General features: G+C 38.1%; 1 protein-coding gene across 2 annotated transcripts in view; it reads left to right on the forward strand.

The window, feature by feature from the left end:
• The first annotated feature begins 329 nt into the window (after positions 1-329).
• Positions 330-21411, forward strand: part of SCG3 (secretogranin III) — a 36998-nt gene continuing 15916 nt past the window's right edge. Inside the window, exons 1-9 of one of the 2 annotated variants that reach the window (XM_077126638.1) lie at positions 330-748; positions 1427-1479; positions 1974-2019; positions 2114-2329; positions 6798-6940; positions 7725-7874; positions 14288-14465; positions 17138-17254; positions 21286-21369. In XM_077126638.1, the coding sequence (XP_076982753.1) occupies positions 658-748; positions 1427-1479; positions 1974-2019; positions 2114-2329; positions 6798-6940; positions 7725-7874; positions 14288-14465; positions 17138-17254; positions 21286-21369 (1078 nt within the window). In that variant the 5' untranslated portion in view covers positions 330-657. The remainder of the gene's footprint in view (positions 749-1426; positions 1480-1973; positions 2020-2113; positions 2330-6797; positions 6941-7724; positions 7875-14287; positions 14466-17137; positions 17255-21285; positions 21370-21411) is intronic. The other variant, XM_077126639.1, reaches the window with a different exon arrangement.

The following is a 21411-nucleotide window of genomic DNA, read 5'->3' on the forward strand; positions in this document are numbered from 1 at the left end:
AAGGGATTCTGGAGCAGATATCCCAGAAGAGTAATCCCAAAACCGAATCCTTAGCACAAGGTTATCTAGCGATTTGCTCTCCTTGACAGGTGCAACCGGCAGAGAAGGCATTTGGTCAATGTGGTAAGGTTCACTTGGGAGGTTGCGACAGTGGTGTCCAAGCTTACTGCAATCCAGCTGACCCTGAGCTCAGGGGCACCCCGAGGACTGCGGCACAGAAAATACGCTAGCCGGTCAGTCTCCCCTCCCCCTTTCCATTCCCAGGGGATTGCAATAGCGTTGAGTCGCTGACGCCATCCCTTCCCGCCCCTGGTTTGCATGGAGCATGCGCTTCCTTTCTCTCTTCCTCTCAAGGAGAGGCTAGAGCAAGGCTACGCCCTAGGCAACCTTCGGCCGGTTCCGCGTCACAGGAACTTCAGCACCCACGGGTCGGACAGCGCTCCCCTCCACCTGAGGACCTGACTTCGGCGCTCCCTGCCTTTCTAATCCCAACACTCCAGAACGGAGCAGAGCTCCACTGGCCGCCCATTCCAGGCCACTGTCCCTCCCCGCACCCGCCCTCTTGGCTCTTCCTGTTTTTACTCCTCCTTTTCATTCATAACAAAAGCTACAGCTGGAGCCTGGCGCCAAGCTGTTTCTGAAGCCAAACGTGGAAGAATGGGGCTCCTTTGGACCGGCACCTGGATTCTGGTGCTAGTGCTCCACCGCAGCCCAACTCAGGCTTTCCCCAAACCGGGAGGCAGCCAAGGTAGGTGGATACTTTTCTTCCACCTCCCTTTCATTTCGCCACTATAAAATAAAGCGTGACATAATCTGTGAGCTGTAAATCACTTTGACTCTTTTTTTTTCGGATCAAATTATATCCATGCATATTGACTAGAGAAATCAGTTTGAATTGAGACCAAAAGATTTTTTCCCCCTTCACTTTTTAAATGATAGAGTAATAACATGGGTAGTTTTGAAAGATCTTAATTTGAAAAGGAGGTATGGTTTTCCACCTCATAAAGTGGCTTGGATTTTTTCCTAGTTGTACTCTAACCTTTCCCAGATACTCTATTTATATCATACGTAGTGTACGATGATAGAGCCCTTAATTTTCAGTAATACCGATCCAAGTTGTGTTCTGGCTACTTGAGAACAGCTGGTAAGCCAAGTTTTAGAACTATACTTAAGATTTCTGGTCAGGAAAAAAAATGTGTAATTCTATTAACTAAGGAAATGCACTAGGACAATAAGCAATGCAACATCAATAATCACTGTCATTGTATAATCTGATCATCTTTGTTAATATATATTTTTGTTTCATAACCACCAAAAAAGATTTCTTTTTTATTTGTTTTTCTTTTTTAAAGGTTTTATTTAGTCAGATGCATATTGACTATTTCCAATGCACGATTAAATTTGTATTTGTGTGTATTTATTCTAGATAAATATCTACATAATAGAGAATTAAGTGCAGAAAGACCTTTGAATGAACAGGTAGGTCAAAAGTAAAATTATAAATAGTTTTCATTTTACTCTATTTATTACTATTTAGTGCAATTATACTATGGCATTTTAGCCATTTTAACTTCACAAACTTCAGGAGTTTAATAGTAAATTGACAGAAATTAGGATGAGAAATTTACTTTTGATGATTTCTATGCCCTGACAGTTATACACATAGAATTCTGTGTAATACATAGAGACTGACTATATCATAACAGTTCAATATCACATCCATTTTACTGTAAGAGTGCTAAATTTATGAGCGAGTTTTCTTTCATCAATAGTATAGAAGAGGGGAAATATTAATGGAGCATCTGCACTTTAACTCATTTAATTTGTATGACAATGCTTTGACATAGAAATTCTTATCTACCTTTCACAAATGAGAAAACCAAGTCCCATGGAGATTAAATCACTTGGCTGCTGTACTTGGTAAGTAATGGAGCAATGATTTAAGACCAGGTTTACCCCTGTTTGTTTCACAGATTGCTGAAGCAGAAGCAGACAAGATTAAAAAAACATACCCTCAAGGTAAAAAGAGACTATTTTTATGTTAATTGAAATAATATAGGCCCTGAGTATCTTAACTAAAATGGATGTGTTGGGCTTGGGGCATTTCTTCTAGAAAACAGCACAGGAGAAAGCAATTATTCCTTTGCTGATAACTTGAACCTGCTAAAGGCAATAACAGAAAAGGAAAAAGTTGAGAAAGACAGACAATCCATAAGAAGTTCCCCATATGATAATAAGTTGAATGTGGAAGATGTTGATTCAACCAAGAATCGAAGACTGATTGATGATTATGATTCTACTAAGAGTGGACTGGATCACAAATTTCAAGGTAAATAAGAAAAATGAGCATTTTGCTACCTATTTTCTCTAATTTGGAGTGTCCCATTATGGATTAAGAGAAAGTCCTAAATTTAAAAAATATCTTTATACATTCATAATCCTTTATTAAAGTACAAAATCTAGATAAAACCCCAGCCTACTAATAATACTGACAATGTGCAAAGCCCCGGCTCCACAGAGCCCACGTTTTATTTTCTCTTTAAAGATTACTCACTAATGCCTTGAAATTTTTAATCTATGCCCTTTACCTTTATGTTTGCAAATTCATTTTAACATTTCAATTTATTTTAACTAGTAATGCAAACAAAATATCATAATTCTCAAATAACTAAATCAATAAAATACCTCTGCCAAAAGGCCGAATATCCATTATTTCCTTTTCTGTATTTTCCTCCCAGCAAGAATCCTTTCTCCCTAGGCCAACTGAATCTTATCTACAGTTTCAATTACCTTCTATATCCTGATGTTCCATATCACTAGCTCAGATTTCTCCTCTGAACTGTTGATCTGTACATCTGTCTACCTATTTAACATCTTCCCTTGATTGTCTCAGAAGCACCTCAAACTTAACATGTCCAAGATTACACTCATGATTTCTGTCCATCTTACAACCTAGCTCTGTTGTGATCTTTATTTAGGAAATATACTACTATCAATCCAGTTTTTCAAAACAGAAATCTGGGAGTCAAACTATTTCTTTTATCCCTCACATCTTGAACTCCAATCTACCACGTTTTACCAATTTTATCTTCTATGTATCTCTCAAATCTTTTATCTTCTCTCTATCCCCAATCATCATCATCCTAGTCGAATTACAGCAAGATTTTCTAACAGACCCGTCAGCGTTCACTCTGTCCTGTCCAATTTGTTCTTTACGTGGCAGCTAAAGTGATCATTTCAACACTCGAATATAAGCGTCACACTCTTTTTGCATAAGACCTTAAGCAAATTCACATTTCTCTTGGAATAAAACCCAAAATCCTTGGTATAGAGTCCTCAGCCTGCATGGGGAGGGGGTGAGGAGGTTCTGGCTGCATCTCTAGATCATCCAACCCACATAATCTGATAGAAACTTTCTTCTTTTCCATAGTTTTTCAATTTGTAATTCTATATTGATAAACATAACTTCCTGATTAATGTCTTTTTCCACAACTAAACTGAAAACATCATGAGAGCAGGGGCATGATAGGCTTGGTGCCTGGATGCTCATGAACTCACTGAATGAATTTAAGAATGAATGAAAGAGCAAATGAAAAATACATGAGGGAACTGCTGTATATCCAGGCACTGAGGAAGAAAGTGAATTTTCCATTCTGAGTGCCAGTGCTAAAGAGTAACTACAGATTTTGTATATATCCTGATTTTGTTCCCTGGCCACAAGAAAATTATGCTGATTATCTCTGCCAGAAAACAACTGCTAATTAACTTGGCCTTTCATTGCACATCAAAGCCTGAGGAGAGTTCAGAAGTGTGTCTTGCATGCATAGGGTGGGATGGAGGTAATAGTTTATATTTTGACACATTTCATATTGCATACTAATCAGGGAAATTTGTTGTTATTTTTAATCTTGAATCTGCTTTTTAAACTAAAATACTGGAACAAGAAATCAGTAGACAGTGGGCCTATCTGCATAGAAAACAGACTCAGCTACATTGACCAAACTAACCTTATGATTTAGTTTCTAAAACTTAATCTATTGTTTGATTGAACTGATTGAGCAAAGTGATTGTGTGTGCAGGCAGAGAAATAGATCTGTTTGTGATTTGGTCACTAATTTGAGCAACTTACTTATTATTATTATTATTATTATTTAAATACCAAAAAACACTAAGCAAACGCAAACATTCCTAATTTTGATCATTCTGTTCTACATATATAATTAGTAATTCACAATATCATCACATAGTTGCATATTCATCATCATGATCATTTCTTGGAACATTTGAGCAACTTACTTTTAAATTGTCTAACATTTTGCCCATCCCAAGAGGATTCAGGACAACCATGTGGAAGCCCTGATGGCTCCACATTCACCCTGAAATATTATAACTCCACCTGAGATCACAAAGAAGCTGGACAAAGGTTCTTGGAGAGAATGATTTGTGGGAGAGCTTCTGGTCTACCCTCACACCCTGGAAACCCTCGAACTACAGGGGTTGGGACCACCAAGATGAATAGAATGTCAGGCATGCAGGCTTACATCCTAGCTATGCTGTAAGACCCTGGAAGTCTTTGTGAAGGGAGGGCAAAGGAATCTAACTTCTTCAATGTAACTTCTGAGGGCTAATCACTCCTTTAGGAAACCTCCAGATGTGGGTGAGCTACAGGGCTCATCAGTTCCCCTTTTCAGTGTTCTCTATGGATTTTTCTAAGTTTCCTTTATGAGGTAGTACTTCAGGGCTCCTGTGCATGTTCACCTAACAAATTTATTTATCAAGCAATTACAATATGCCATGTTATAAAGTAGACAGTAAGCTCCACACAGTCAGAAACCATGCCTAACCTATTTGTCACTCTATTTCCAATGTCTGGCACACGTAATAGTTAAGTAAAAATTTATGGAACAAATGAAAACCAAGTGCTATATGAGATGCTGGAGATCCAAAACATGACTAAGTGATAATGACCAGATGAGGCCATTTGACATCCACTTAGAATACTGCGGGTGCTTAACAAAAGTTGTGTGTGTTGAACCTATGTTTGGCTTCCTTCTGAGAATCTGTACAGAAGGGTGATATACCCCTTCATGAGCTAAAGGGAAGTCATTCTAAGTAATTCTGTCATCTTAGAAGAGTCAGGAGAAATTAGCAGAAGGTAAGATGAAATGTTCATGTGCTCAACTCATAACCTCATCTAGCAAAGCTCTGCTAAGGAGCTCTAAATTCCTGGCTCAAGAGAATACAGCAATGCTATGAAGGAAAAAGTTATTTCTTCGACATGTTGCTAGTATTTTGTAGTAAAGTAAATGAGCTGAAAATATCATCTCCATTATTTTACAGCTCCAGTGACAACCAATATTCTTCCTTTTGGATCCTGAGGGATAAGTGGAAAAGGAAATAAGTTCTTCCCCTGCCACATAGACTCAGGCAATTTCTCTCCACATATTCATAAGAGCTTGACTTCCAACCTACGAATGGAAAAATCAGGCCTAAATGTGGTTGAATCTTGTACTTTTTCAGCCAGTTTTCAGCCAGTTAGGAGGGGAATTGGTTTGTATGGTGGTTGTTTCTAGGGCTTTTCAGCTTACTTGTCACTCTGATACACAGGGCTCAAAGGGCTTACAGCTCATGGGATGGCCAACAACTCAGCAATTTTATACGATCAGAGAAATTCTAGTCTTGTGTGTATCATCACCCCACTCACTTGCCTAAGCATCTTTCCGAACAACAGAAGGAAGATATTCTGCTTGAGGCTGCTAATACCTCCATCTCCACAGAGTCTGGAAGAGAGGCCAGGAGAGAAATTCCTTGCTCTGATTTCCCAAAGCCATAGGAATAAAAAAAATGGGGGGGGGGGGGGGCAGAATCAGAATTGGAATACTAGGTCCTTTTTACTTTGAGTGAATAATATGAGGATTATTTGGGCAGGATCTGGCCAGAGATTCAATTTGCACTTTCTCTAAAAAAAATTTCAATCTATTTTGTGTCCAAATTCACTGTACATTATAATAATACATTAGCTTTCATATAGTACTTGGCAATCTAAAAGATGCTTTCACATCTTTCATCTGACTCTTACAACAATGCCCTGAAATAGATATTCTCATTATTCTCCTTTACAGTGGTCCAAGGACATATAAACTAGAGGCATCAGTGGGGCTAAAATTCTGATCTTTCCAATCTGCCCAGAGATGACAAGGACAGTCATGTGCTTTGTAAACTTGATCTGCTCAATGTGGAATAATTGGAAAAGACCAATTGGTTCCTGGTAGTTCTTCACGGATGTGGTGCAGTGCTTCATTGACACCAATCTTACCTTTTCCTCCTTTTCCCTCAGGATCAGATCTTGCTTTAATCTAAAATAGTGCTACCAATTGTATTCCCAGGAAAGCAAAAGATAGATATTTGTATGCTTCTCTGCAAATATTTGACTGTATTTTGTTGCTACCTTTTAAATTTTTGAGTTCCAGGCACATAAAATAAGTTTCTATTTTCTGGAGAACGAGGTTTGTCATATTAAGCTGCCTTATGTAAGAACGCTCTCACACATATACAATTAGAAGTAAATATTTATTCTTGATAAATTGTATACAGAAAAATCATGCATAAAATAAAAATGCCACCCTATTATTAATGCCTTGCATTAGTTGGGTACATCTGTTGCAACTGATGTGAAGTCCAATTTTATTTCAAATGTGCCTGAATGTTCAAGAGCAAGGTAAAGATGGAATATATAATATGATCCATGAAGTAGGTGTACGATCCCCACGATGTGAAACTGTGTTTTCTCTGTCTAGATGATCCAGATGGCCTTCATCAGCTAGATGGAACTCCTTTAACTGCTGAAGATATTGTCCAGAAAATTGCTACCAGGATTTATGAAGAAAATGACAGGGCAGTGTTTGACAAGATCGTTTCAAAACTGCTGAATCTTGGCCTAGTAAGTAGAATACATGAAAGTTAACATAGTTCTTAGTACAACTTGGAGTCCAAGTCACTTGACTCAAGTAGCCGCATGTTTACAATGCATCCATTTTTCACTAGACACCATAGGTTTCAAGATCAAGTAAGGCATCTTTATTTCCCTCTACAAGTTTATCATCTATCAGAGGCATTAGACCAGCACACACATGACACAATGAAGGCTCATAAGAACCACAAGAACATTCAACATGCTGGAGGATGATTGTATCTAGTTGGGCAGTAAGGAAAGACTCCAGAGAAGGTATTTGAAATGAGCTTAGAAGGACGGTTAGGATTTCAACAGCAGACGTAAAAGATATAAGCATGGTGGGAAGGAAAGAATTTGGGCGGAGGCACGTAATGTGTGTTTGGAAAATTCCAAGGAATCCAATTTGAACTCTCCCCAGCCCTGACACAACCCTGGCAGGCTTTAGTATGGTGCTAACTTTACGACGTTTCAAAGGTTGCCTGGCTGTGACCTGCAGCTGTGCAACTCTCAAGCTGTTTCTCAAAGTAAGTGTTCCATGGGTTCCGACAGAGCAGAATGGTTGCTTGCACAGTGATCCCAAAGACACTTTTGCCCAGAAGTGCTGGGCACCATACGACCAGCATGGAGTAGAGGTATAAGCTAGGGTCATTCCAAAAGAAAATTCAGAAGATTCTCTTATCTTCTGTGTTAAACTACAGAATTTAGTCTGCCTATATTTTTTAGTCACGAAAATAGGAATAGCTGTCATATGTGTTGTTCTTCTTTATAACAGATAACAGAAAGCCAGGCACATGCACTGGAAGATGAAGTAGCAGAAGTTTTACAAAAATTAATCTCAAAGGAAGCCAACAATTATGAGGAAGAGCTAAATAAACCCACAAGTGGGACTGAGAGCCAGGCTGGAAAAATACCAGAGAAAGTAGTATGTATATTTGAATGTATATGTGCATGAATGTGTGGGTGTGTACTTGTGTTTGTATATAGTTAACACTTCACTTGATAACAAAGAAGATTTGAGGTATGTGGCATTTTTAGTTTCCTTAAAATATATAGTCATGAAATACCAATAAGTTAAAAGTATAAATGAACTCTACTTTGAAAATAATTTAGAGTACATGTTATAACATATTGCATGGTAAAGGTTACATATTATAAATTTTTAACTTTCTTATTGTATAGTAAAATATATACAAAGCAAAGAAATAAAAAAGCAATAGTTTTCAAAGCACTCTTCAACAAGCAGTTGCAGGACAAATCCCAGAGTTTGTCATGGGCTACCATATGATCCTCTCAGATTTTTCCTTCTAGCTGCTCCAGAATATAGGAGGCTAGAAGGCTTAAATATTTTTTATCACCACAATCAACCTTTTTTCTTTCTTTTTTTTGTGAAAATAACATATATACAAAAAAAAAACAATAACTTTCAAAGCACAGTACCACAATTAGTTGTAGAACATATTTCAGAGTTTGACATGGGTTACAATTCCACAATTTTAGGTTTTTATTTCAAGCTGCTCTAAGGTACTGGAGACTAAAAGAAATATCAATTTAATGATTCAGCAATCATATTCACTTATTAATTCCTATCTTCTCTGTATAACTCCACCATCACCTTTGATCCTTCTATCCCTCTTTTTAGGATGCTTGGGCTATGGCCATTCTAACTTTTTCATACTGGAACTATCTGCTGTTCTGGAGAGGCTGGGCCCTCTAAGTTTCAGGACTTTCCTGGTCCAGGGACACATCTGGAGGTTGTAAACTTCTGAAAAGTTACCCTAGTACATGGAACCCTTGTGGAATCTTACATATTGCCCTAGGTGTTCTTTAGAATTGGCTGAAATGGTCCTGGTTGGAATTTGGTAAGTTATGATAGGTAGCAATGTCTAATTAAAGCTTGCATAAAAACAATCTCCAGAGTAGACTCTTGACTCTGTTTGAACTCTCTCTGCCACTGATACTTGATTAGTTACACTTCTTTTCCCACTTTTGGTCAGAATGGAATTGTTGATCCCACAGTACTAGGGTCAGATTCATCCCTGGAAGTCATCTCCCATGTTGCCAGGGAGACTTTCACCCCTGGATGTCATGTTCCACGTAGGGGAAGTTACATATTATATTGCATCACATTGTAAAAAAACCCTTATTTTATATGAAATAATAATTTTATTATTACATAAAATTTATTATCTAAAGTTATTATATGAAATAATTTCATATAATTACAATTATTTGTACAATCCCAGTGTACTAGAACCAAATATTGCACAGCCTTTTTGGTATCCAACTGCTGTTCACAATGGATGTCATCATGTCCTTCAATACTCAGGCAAAGATACTTGGGCTAATCAGATCCTCTTCCTCGCCAGCTTTTATATTCCCCAGTGCTAGGTGCCTGATGCTGCTTCTCTGTTTTGCATTGTTTTTCCACCTGCTCCTTCCTCTCTTCGTTGGCCTGTTATCCTCTACCCAAAATAGTCATCCACCCTTCCTTCCCTTGCTTCATTCCTTGCTCTTCAACTTTTCCTTGATATTAACCAAGCTACTAGATTCTTACTGTCCTGCCTGAGTTCTCTTTCGGACTCTAGATGGAGCTGACCATAGGAAAATATCAAACCTCTGCTTTGATTTTCTTCACCACAGTACCCAGCCCCCATAACTACTCATCTCTTCCAAAACCCTATCCCAAATACAAGTTAAGAGAGTTTATAGGCTTATTGTCCTGTTTTAGAGAAGGCTAGACCAGAAATAATTGGCTCTGGGTTTTTTACTACATGGTCTAAAAGCTCTCCTTTGCTTTTCCTACTTCCAATTGAGCTGCCATTTTTTTTTTAACTTTTTTTAGTGTATAATATAACAGATATATAAAGTAAAGAAAGGAAAAAGCAGCAATTTTCAAAGCACACTTCAACAAGTAGTTAAAGAACAGATCCCAGAGCCTGTCATGGGCTATCATTCTATCACCTCAGATTTTTCCTTCTAGTTGCTCCAGAATACTGGAAGCTAGAAGGAATTTTAATATAGTGATTCAGCAGCCATACTCATTTTTTAAATCTCATTTTCTCTGTTATACCTCCTCCTTCTCTTTAATCCTTCCCCCAATCTATAAGGATCTTTGGGAATACCTGTTCTGACTTTTTCATGTTGAGAAGGGGTGTCCACACTAAAGGAAAGGGGGATGTAGTTGATTGATAATCCTGGAGAGGCTGGTCCCTCTGGGTTTCAGGATTTATCTGACCTAGAAATCTTCTGGGAATTATATGTTCCAGGAAGGCAAACCTAGTGCATGAAACCTTTACAGGGTCTCAGTTTGAGCTCTAGGTGTTCTTAGGAGTCGATAGGAGTGATGTTGGTTGTGGTTTAGCAAACCATGGCAATTAGCACTATCTAACTGAAGCTAGTATAAGAGCAGACTCCAGAATAGCCTCTTGACTCCATTTGATCTCTCTTGGCCATTGGTGCCTAGTTTTATTACACTTCTTTTCCCCATTTTGGTCAGGAAGGAATTGTCGATCTGAAGATGCCAGGGCCAGACTTATCCCTGACAGTCACTCCCCATGTTGTTGGGAGATATTCACCCCTGAAGGGCTTGTACTATGTTGGAGGAAAGGCAACAATTTCCCCTGCAGATTTGGGCTCAGAGAAAGAGAGGCTACATCTGAGCAACAAAGAGGCTTCCTGGAAGCAACTCTCATGGCTTGTTACAAGTAGTTTTATCTTCTTCCCTATGGAAATAAGTTTCATCAGAGTAAGCCTCAAAATCCAGAACTTGGCCTATTTTCTTGGCAGTCCCCAGTGGTTGGGAGGGTACCCAGGATTTACCAGATGGGAGTGTTTAATAGTTTTATATATATATATAAAACTTCCTCTCTTCAGATCCTGAAGGGACTCTACCAATACTTTTTTTTTTTCTACCAATACTTTTTAATTATCAGTCCACAGTCTGAGACGTATCCTGGCGCTACACCAAGCCATAGAGAATTACAAGGCCTTGTTCCTGTTCTGGACTCCAGGAGTCTGGGCTGTCTAAATGACCTATCCAGAGAAGCTGACTCAGACTACGTGTTACAGAAAATTTAGGTTCTAGACATAATAAACCTCTCTGCCTTTGATCTCATACAGCAGCTGAAGGTCTAGAGTACATACACTATCATCTTTTACCCTGCATTCTAATTTACCTTAGACCCAGACAAAATAGCTCTGTTTTAAACTCTAGTTGAGGCCTGATCACTTTCTCAGTTACTTCAGCTGTTATTATATATAGCTATGCTAACTTTCAGGTCTGCAAGCTGCTATCTTCTAAATAGCTTTTAAAGATTCATCTGCTCTAAGAAAGCTTTCTGGATTCATTAAAGAACTCATGACTTTTGCTCAAGATGACCAGTTTGAACTGAAACTAATGTAGCTATTCTCACGATCCTTCACTCCCATTATGTACTCTGTATTCGCCCATCTCTAAAATGTCCATACGCCTGACCCCTTCACTCATGTGAAGTCATGTAATAATGGAAATGCATCCATTACCCACCCATCTCTAAAATGTCCATACGCTTGACCCCTTCACTCATGTTGTCTAAATGCATCCATTATCCTATTCTCTCAACAAGTATTTGTTGAGTCCCAGTGGTATACCAAGCACTGTGGATACAATGATCCCTACTTCTCATGAAGCGTAATCTCCAGTGGAAGAGGTAGATGGTCTTGAAATAGTCATGCTATTTTATTGATGGCTTTATTAAGTGCTTCGAAGAAAGAAACATGGTTCTATGAGGGCTCATAAGAGAGGAAAATGTCCTGAACTTATAGGTGGGAACTCTTCCTGCGGAAGTGTCTAAGCAACTGAAACAAGGACAGTGTGAATGGCATATGGAGAGGAAGTAATGAGAAAAGAGCCTGGGAAGGTGGACACAGGCCAGACCCTGCAGGACCTTAAGAGTCACATATGATGTTTATCGTAAGAGCAATGAGAAAACCCTGAGAGATTTTAAGCAAAAGAGTTACATTATCAGACTTTTGAAAAGATAACTCTGGCTACAGTAAGGAGAATATATTGTTGGGAATGAATTGGAGGTAGCTAGTACAGCAGTTAGAAGGTGAGAGACAAAGACACCTAGACTAGAGTAGGATAGTGGAGAAGGAAAGTAGTGTACAAATCTGGGATAAATTTTGAAAGTGGGGTCAACAACAACAGGGCTACTGATGGATTGATGGGGGAAGAGAAGACAAAAGGGAAAGAAAAGCATTTAGATTTCCATCTAGTACACTGAATGGAGAATAAACCATTCATTAAAATGGGAAACTCCAGGCAAGGATCAGGTCTGGGAAAGAGTCTTTTACACCCATCCAGACAGCTCTTAACATGGCATCCAGAGATGAAGGTAATTCAGAACACAGGAGTAAGGAAGAAATTGTCTGTGTTTCAGAACTTCACCTACTCTTTGAGACCAAAGGAAGAAAGTTTTATTATGTCCAGAACCTAGGTTTTCTGTAGCACATAATCTAACTCAACCTGTCTGGATAGATCATTTAATCAATCCAAACACAGGGAGCCCAGAATAAGAATGAGAGCCTTTAATCCTGTATAACTTAATGTAATGCCTAGATACATCCCAGAGTATATTAAGTAGATAATCAAAAAGTATTGGCAAAGTTCCTTGAAGGATGGGAGAAAAATTATGGAGCAATTAAACTTTACCACCAGGGAAACCCTGGACACTGTGTCAGACATTAGGGACATCCTAATCAATAGACCAAGCCCTTGAGCTTGAGGCTTGCTCTGGTAAAGCTTATGTATATAGCGGAAAAGTTTAGTCTACCTATAGGTATGCCTAAGAGTCACCTCTGGATGACCTCTTTTGTTGTTCAGATGTGGACTTTCTCTCTCTAAGCCCAACTCTGCAGTTGAAACCTTTGCCCTCCCCACTATGTGGGACATGACATGCAGGGATGAAAATCTCTCTGGCAGCGTGGTAGATGACTCCCAGGGATAAGTGTGGCCCTGGCATAGTGGGATCCACAATGCTATCCTGACCAAAAGGGGGAAAAGAAGTGTAACAAATAAGGTATCAGTGGCTGAAAGAGTTCAAGTAGAGTCAATGGACTACACTGGAGCTCACGATTACGCAAGCTTCAGTTAGACGTTGCTACCTATCATAACTTGTCAGACTCCAACCAAAACCATTCCTGCCAATTCTAAAGAATACCTAGGGCATTATATAAGAGTCTACAAAGTTTCCATGCACTAGGGTAACTCTCCAAAACCTACAACCTCAAGATGGGTCCCTGGCCCAGATAAGTCCTGAAATGCAGAGGGACCAGCCCTCCCAGAACATCAACTAGTTCCATCCCTCTATCCCATATTATTGACAGCCCCTCCCAACATGAAAAAGTTAATATGGGCATAGCCCAAATACCCCTAAACAGTGGGAGAAAGAACAAAGGTGATGGTGGAGCTATACAGAGAAGGTCAGTTTTAACAAATAAGTATGAGTGCTGAATCATTATATTGATATTTCTTTTAGCCTTTAGTACCTTAGAGCAGCTAGAGGTAAAAACCTAAAACTGTGGCACTGTAATCCATACCAAACTCTGAAATGTGTTCTATAACTAATTGTTGTGATGTACTTTGAAATTTATTGCTTTTATGTGTGTATGTATGTTATTTAATGAGAAGGAATATAACAGAGAAGATAGGATATGACTTCTGAATTATTGTATTGATATTTCTGTTGGTCTCCAGTGTCTTGAAGCAGCTAGAAGAAAAAATTAAAAATCGTGGAACATACCCCATACCAAACTTTAAAATATGTTGTATAACTACTTGTTAAAATGTACTTGGAAATCTATGGCTTTTTTGTATATGTGTTATATTTCACAATAAAAAAAAAAAGTCACCCAAAAATCCCCAAGATGTTACTTCACTCCTAATGTTAGACATTCTGGCAGGGTTTTCTGTATCTTGCACCATCCTTCTTGACAGATCCTGTGAATTCAAAGCTCCCCTCTTGATGAAAGGCAGTTTTACAAGGAAAGGTTCATGAGAACTGAAGGAGGGGAACTTGGCCAGTGCAAAAAATATCCCCTCTCTTCTTACTTGAGCAGGAGCCAGAGCCTTTAGGGGTTTTTCCTGGAAGTGGGTCCCTGACTGCACACCATTCTATGTGATTAGATGCCCACTTGCCTAAGAAAGGGTTTTAACCTCCAAGAACTTGTGAATGAGGAAGCGTCCTTGCATTTTACATTCAAGGGCACTATAGACAAAAGAATCGAGTTGAAGTTTCATTAGTTCTAACAAAATGTTTGCTTTTTATTGATTCCCCGCCCCTGCCTCCACTGGAGACTCCAATGGCAGAAATTCAAGATGGTTTTACTAATGGAGAAAATGATGAAACGGTATCTAACACCTTAACCTTGACGAATGGCTTGGAAAGGAGAACTAAAACCTACAGTGAGGACAACTTTGAGGAACTCCAATATTTCCCAAATTTCTATGCACTACTGAAAAGTATTGATTCAGGTAAACACTGTTGACTGACCACATGGAACAGAAACAGTCGTTCCAGGAAATGTGTGGGCGGTTTCTCCCCCTTCTGTTTTCAGTTTCCAAATGCAATCTTCAACAACATGCACTGTGGGGTGGGGGAGAATAGTTCACATTGAGTTTTTCAAAAGAAGTGTACTAGTCATGGAAATATTTAGGAAAGGACAGTCAGGAAAGGTGGAGTTTCATTTATCTGTTCAACAGACAGTTATTGACCATGTTCTGGGTACAAGGTCCTGGAGTGAACTTGTGGAATGAGTCAGACTTTGTCTCTGCCCTTATCCAGTTCAGCCTCAACTCTTATTGTAAATCTTTTTTAAAAAAAGCTGTATTCATTTTCCTCCCTTAGTGGTCATAGTATGTGGAATACAGATTATCCTCTTATAGACGATTCAGGACCTGGCTTTGTAGAACATTTTCATTTCAGCCTTCAAATGAGTTACAGTGGAGAACACTGGATTAAAGGAAGCCAAGAACCCCAAACAGACCCAGAATAAAGAAATAATTTTTCTTTAAAAAAAAAATAAGACCTTACTGTATTTTTCTCCTTTCTCTTATATGTGTACCAAATTAAATTAACTGAGGATTTCAGTTCAAGATTACTTTGGGTTAGTCTGTAAAGGGTATGATGGGCAAAGTTTCTGTTGTTGTTATTGCCCAGAAAGATGTCCTGCACTGCCTCGACGGCTATTCCTCTTCCCGTGCAAAGATTCAGCTCCCAGATTGATGTCTTGCATAATAATGGCTTGTCTTCTCCTTGTTCAAAGATTCAGCCAATCCACGTTGAAGCTTTACCTAAAGATTTCTGTGATTGTAAAGTGTTTCCCCAAGAAGTGACCTTAGAGTGAGCTTTCATTTCTGGAAACATCCTCTGTCTTTCAATTTCAAACATGGGCCAGATGGCAGCAGCCCTCTGCTGGTGTCTGCAGGGCTTGTACACCTTGAAGGTTCATTTTGAGCCATCTTGTGCCCTGGATGGCAGATGTTCAGCTCAAAATCTCTGAAGAGCATCAACATTCAAATACTTATATGAATGTCCTTGAGCAAATAATGTGATGGTTGTAGTTATTTATCTATCCTTTTCCAAGCTCTGTTGCTTCTCCCACCCTCTCTCCATTCCAACCTTGTGACTTTTGTGGGTTTTTTAAAATTCTATTGTATTTTATATTCTTTATATCTTTCAATTTTCTTTATCCCTTTCTTTATTGCCTTCATTTTACAGGGATTTAATTTAATTACTTAAACTGAAGTCTTTGATAGTACCTGCCTTTCTTACTCAAGGTCTGAACTGATTGAGAAATAATAAACCAGATAGAAAACTAAAATATAATCTGTTACTGATAAAAGCTGGGTTATAGGATGAAAGCTAACACTGGGCTTACTTGCTCCCCATTCCTCTCTCTAGATCTTGGAACAACCGACACCAGGGAAAATTTGATTCTGGAGAGCAGGAATTGTCCCCAGATTCCTGCCTTCCACTGTTCCAGGGAGTCAGATTCCAAACCCCCATCAGTTAAGAAATGAAGACTAGAAGCTATTGCCTACCAACCACGTCGGGTGGGAAGGGGAGAAAGGTTAGGAGTATTTAGACAGAACTATCATCATAGCAACTTGAAGAATGGGCAAAGGGGCTCGCCTCTAGTTTGTTTGTCTTTCCTTCAAAAAATGGAAGTAGATTTTTTTCCTGACATTTAAATTAGTATACTACTGAGCTACTATGGAATCCATCTGCCCATCAGGAACAAAAAATATATCAGATATGAAGGGTTTGCAGGAAACTGATAATAGTGGTTACTCACAGGAAATAGGAGTTGGGGCAGGGGAGTGAGGAAGAGAATGTTTATGTCCACTTTTATATACTATTGGAGTGTTTTTACTATACGCATGCATTCTTTCAAATGAAATAAAAGTTCAAGAAGCAATATATGCTATTGTTTCAAAAACCAACATAGGGAGTACAAAGGTAGTTCAGTGGTAGAATTCTCACCTGCCACGCAGGAGACCCGGGTTTGAGTCCCGGTCTGTGCACTTCCCAAAAAACAAACAAACAAAAATTCAACAAATGGTGCTACAATAATGGGATACTCCATGGAAAAATACTGAAACGTGGCCCCATCATAAAGCATACAAAAAAAAAACCTACATACATTTTAAAAATAAAAATACACAGGTGTTCTTATTTCCAAATATTAAGTTCAGTTAATAGCTTATTAGCTATTTATTTCTCTGCTCTTCAGGTCTATCCTGAGTATATTATTTGTTTCAAAAGCTACCAGTGGGCAGATTGTTCTTGCGTCAAGGACATACAGCTTGAGTAATAGGAAGTTGTTGGGTCACCAGTCTCGTACCCTATCTTTGAGTTCATATTATGTGGGGTTGAAAAGTGTCTTTATCAACTATTTTATCAATAAAACCTTTTAGATAACTTAAATATTTTTGAAGAAGTTAATAATTGCTCTTTGCTGAAATGGTTGATTCCTGTATATTGTCCTGTATTCCCAAACATATCTAAGACATTTTGTAACTTAAATATATGTGGTTTTAAGGAACAGAGAAATATTTCAATAAGATGTACTTTTTAAGCTGACATTGAGATATGAAACTATATTACACTAGTTTTTGAAAAATCGTCATTTTTGTCTTTATAGAAAAAGAGGCAAAAGAGAAAGAAACACTGATTACTATCATGAAAACATTGATCGACTTTGTAAAGATGATGGTAAAATATGGCACAATATCTCCAGAAGAAGGTGTTTCCTACCTTGGTAAGAGTCCTGCCTGTTTTGTTTTCAGCATGGTTGTTTCCATTGTCCAAAGTGAAGTAGAGATTGGGCAATAATTAGCTCACTAATTTGATCATTTACACCAAAATAGATTGAATCACCTGGGTAACCGGATTTGCCAGGCTTGTTAATGCATACAAATAAAATAAGCCAGAAAGTTTTCAACTTTTTATCTTTATAGCTCCAGCTTGAGTACAGACTTCTCACATTTATTATATTTTCTTATTATAATTTTCTAATTCTCTCCATGGAGACAATTTTATTAAAATTAGACCCATTGAATTTTTTCAGTTGTGTTTGGAATGTTGGGACTAAAAGAGTCTTGATTTTCATCACTGAGAAAAATGTGTTGTGCAGAGGAAAAAAACACTGGATTGGGGATCAGAAATCCAGACTCCTCGTACCAGTTGGGCCATGGAGCAGCTCTGCCATGCACCCTGCTAGGCCACAGTTTCTGCATCTATACAATAAAGGGCTTTATTATTTATAACAGGAGTTGGTAAACTACTGCCCATGATCACATCTGGCTCATCCCCTATTTTTGTATGTAGTATACAAGCTAAGAATGGTTTTTACATTTTTACATGGTAGGGAAAAAATCAAGAGAAGAGTGATATTTCATGACACATGAAGACTATATAAACTTCAAATTTGTGTCCATTAATAAAGCTTTACTGGAAAACAGCCACACTCATTTGTTTACATATTGTCTAGAACTTCTTTTGAGCTCTAGCAGCAAAGTGGAATAGTTGTGACAGAGACCATGTGGCTGGCAAAACCAAAAATATTTACTAACTCACCCTTTACATAAATAGTTCACCAGTTCCTGGTTCCTTGAACTTTATAGGTAAGCTTGAACATTCTTTGATTGTACACGTAGTTTTATTTTACAGCCCTTTGTTTTCCTGTTTGGTTCAGTTAATCAACAAATACCATTTATCTCTAATGTGCTTTGGGCAAGATGACGTCACAATTCCTTACTCTGATGGGAGAGGGAAAATTAAACACATGAGAAATCTCATGGGACAGGGTAATGTGGAACTATTCTGCATGAACCCCAGTTTTTCCTAAATAAAAATAGTTTTACTTTTTTTTCATGATTATAAAAAAAGTATATTTATTTTAAAAGCCATTTAATGCACATAATAAAGTTAGTTTATGGGACCCTATTACTCAAAGGACTCCTTGACACTTGGGATAGCAAATAGGTTTCTATTCTTGAAAAGATGGCCTAGAGCACTGGCTTGAGATAATTTCAGAGTTCATATTCAGGTTTGTTGAGTATAGGTATTATGATTATTTACAGATGTCTTTTATGGATGAGGGTGTAAGGATCTAAATGTAGCATACATCATTTTTTTACAACTAGAGTTCAGTGAATAAATATACATTCTTAACATCAAGGATTATATTTTAACCCAATATGGGGAACTGTTGGTGCTATTAGAATTCCATAAACCTAGTGAAAGGTTTAATCGAGAAATGAAGGTCTTGATTTGTTAGCTGGCCCTTAGCTAGGTGATATGGGTTATAAATTGGGAAAATAAGCTAATACGCAATACTTTGTTATGAGGGGGAAAGTGAAAAATGTCAGTTGCCCAGAAATTCCAGTGGGTCTAAATCTAACTTACTATCTCCTTATTTTCTTGATGGTTGATATAATTCATTATATGTAGCATATATACATTATTTTTAGCATTTATAATAGACATTAAATATACATGTTTGAAAAAAGTCAATCAATGCAAAAAAATGTTTAAAAAAGAAGTGAAGACGACTCATAATACTAGCACTCAGCTAACAGCTGTTAGCTGGAAAATAGATGTTTTTCCAGTTGTGTGTCCATTTCTTTCTTTCATCTTTTTCTCTTTTTTAACCCAAGTGGACTTACATACAATGCTTTATGACCTATTCTATTAAGTCAACAATTGACCAAGTACATTGTTTCAAATCAATCATTGTTTCATATCAACACCCTATAACTCTAAAATTCCACGTTTATTCACTTATCCTATGGAAGTAAATCAAAGATACCATAGAGGCTTATGTGTAAGACAGATCTTTCCACAGTGGATCTTTTGATCTATAAATAGCTGTGCTGTCCAATATGGTAGTTACTAGCCATATGTGACTATTTAAATTAACAGTAATTAAATTAAATGAAATTTAAAATATAGTTCCTCAGTTGCACTAGGAACGTTTCAATTGCCGTACGTAGCTAGTGGCTGCTGTTTTGGATAATGTAAAAATGAATGTTTCCATCATCACAAACAATGGAAATAGCCTGAACACTCCATAATACAAGAATATCTCAAATAAATTATTTATCCCTATGATAGCCTATTGTATTTGTTTTATTTTTACATTTTTGTGTTTTTCTGATTGTAAAATATTGTTTATGGAGACTAATGACATGGAGGAAATGTTCATGATATAATATCAAATGCAAAAAGCCATTAAGATGACCTCAATATTGGAGTTAGAAAAATGGATATGTGTACAGAAGGAACATTGGAAGGAAATGTAACAAAACATTATCTCTGGGCACAAGAAGTGTTGTTGTTCTTTACTTTATAATTTTATGTTTTCTTAATTTTCTCTAATAAATAGATGCTGCTCTTACAATCAGAAAATGTTATGTTTTTAAAAATTTGTTTGAATAAGCACATTGGCTTTTGAATTCTGCTGCCAGGAATATCCGCCCTCAGGCCCTTGATGCCTCAGAGGCTCTGCAGGCAGAAGCAAGAGGCTTGACCAACCTTCCTTCCTCCCATCTCAGGGAGTGACACACAACAAGCAGTGTATGACTCACCTTTCTGTTCTAGTCTGGACAGTGTGTGATGACTACAAAGGTTTCCAGCCACAGTTTCTATTTCAAAGAAGAAGAATGCATTACACAATAGAAAAGGCTGAGCTTCTTCTCAAAATGGGGGTGGGGTTGGGTGGAAGGAGATTACTTGGGGAGGGGGAACAATACAAAGTAATAATGGTATCTTACAGTCTAGCCAACTATAGCTGGTTGAACAACTGCTTGCAAAGAGTGGAGTTTCTAATTCATTGTCTGTCTTGAGGAGTTGACAGTCTAGACCCTTGTCTTGTAACACCTATTTGATGTTTCTCCAAAGAGCAGAATTAGGAGAAAGGCAAGGATTCAGATCTCAATAAACATGAGTAGGAAAATTCTCACCCTTTAGACTACCTAACAGGAGAACTGGGTACTTCATGAAATAATGAGGGCCCCGAATGACAGAAATCCAACTGTTTGGCTTAATCAGAAAGGGAATTTATTGGCTCATGTAACTGAAAAGTCCAGGGGGGTAGGAGTAGTCTAACTTCAGATTTGTGAAGTCTGAATCTTCACACCGTTGATGTGAAGTCCACCAATAGTGTCAGCAAGTCTCTCCACCTCATGGCTGTTGCTCTATGTTGAATAATTTTTAGACAAGCTTCTCCCTTGTGGGAACAAGATGGCTGGGATAACCCCAATTGCACATCCTCACAGTACAGCCCCACTGGAAAGAGAGCCTCTTTCTTGCACTGGTCCTAGTATTGGTTCTCACTGGACTGGTTCAAGTCATGTGCTCACTTTGAACAAACCACTGTAGCCAGGGGTACAGAAGACTTTTAGTTAGCCAGAACCGGGTTATGCCACCTCCACTGGAGCGAAATGTGCTACGAGTAGAAGAGGGCTGGGTTCTCCAAGGAAAAATGTTGAGGTTGAGTAGGCCAAAGTCACAGGTGTCCACTTAGGCCCCAACCCTGGAAGTATCCTCGCAGTGGCCACAAGGATATGAAAGGGACTTCTACAATGAACTGTGTAGGAAACTGAACTTGAGAATCTTGAATTATGTTCCTTTCCATTCTTAGAGTCTATGATTCCCAGAAATAAAATCCAAGGTCTCTTATTAGCAAGAATTGCTTTTGTGATATTCTGGTGAGATTTAAGCATTTTTAGTAAAAGTTTGATATTACCTTTTAGAAATAAAAATGTGTTTCTTTCCCATCCCCTCCAGAAAACTTGGACGAGATGATTGCCCTTCAGACCAAGAACAAGCTAGAAAAAAATGCTACTGACAATAAAAGCAAACTTCTACCAGGTATGATTTAACTATTTTTCCTAGCCTTTAGAACAATAACCT

This window comes from Tamandua tetradactyla, chromosome 14 (assembly GCF_023851605.1).
Source record: "Tamandua tetradactyla isolate mTamTet1 chromosome 14, mTamTet1.pri, whole genome shotgun sequence".
Classification (NCBI taxonomy): Eukaryota; Metazoa; Chordata; class Mammalia; order Pilosa; family Myrmecophagidae; genus Tamandua; species Tamandua tetradactyla.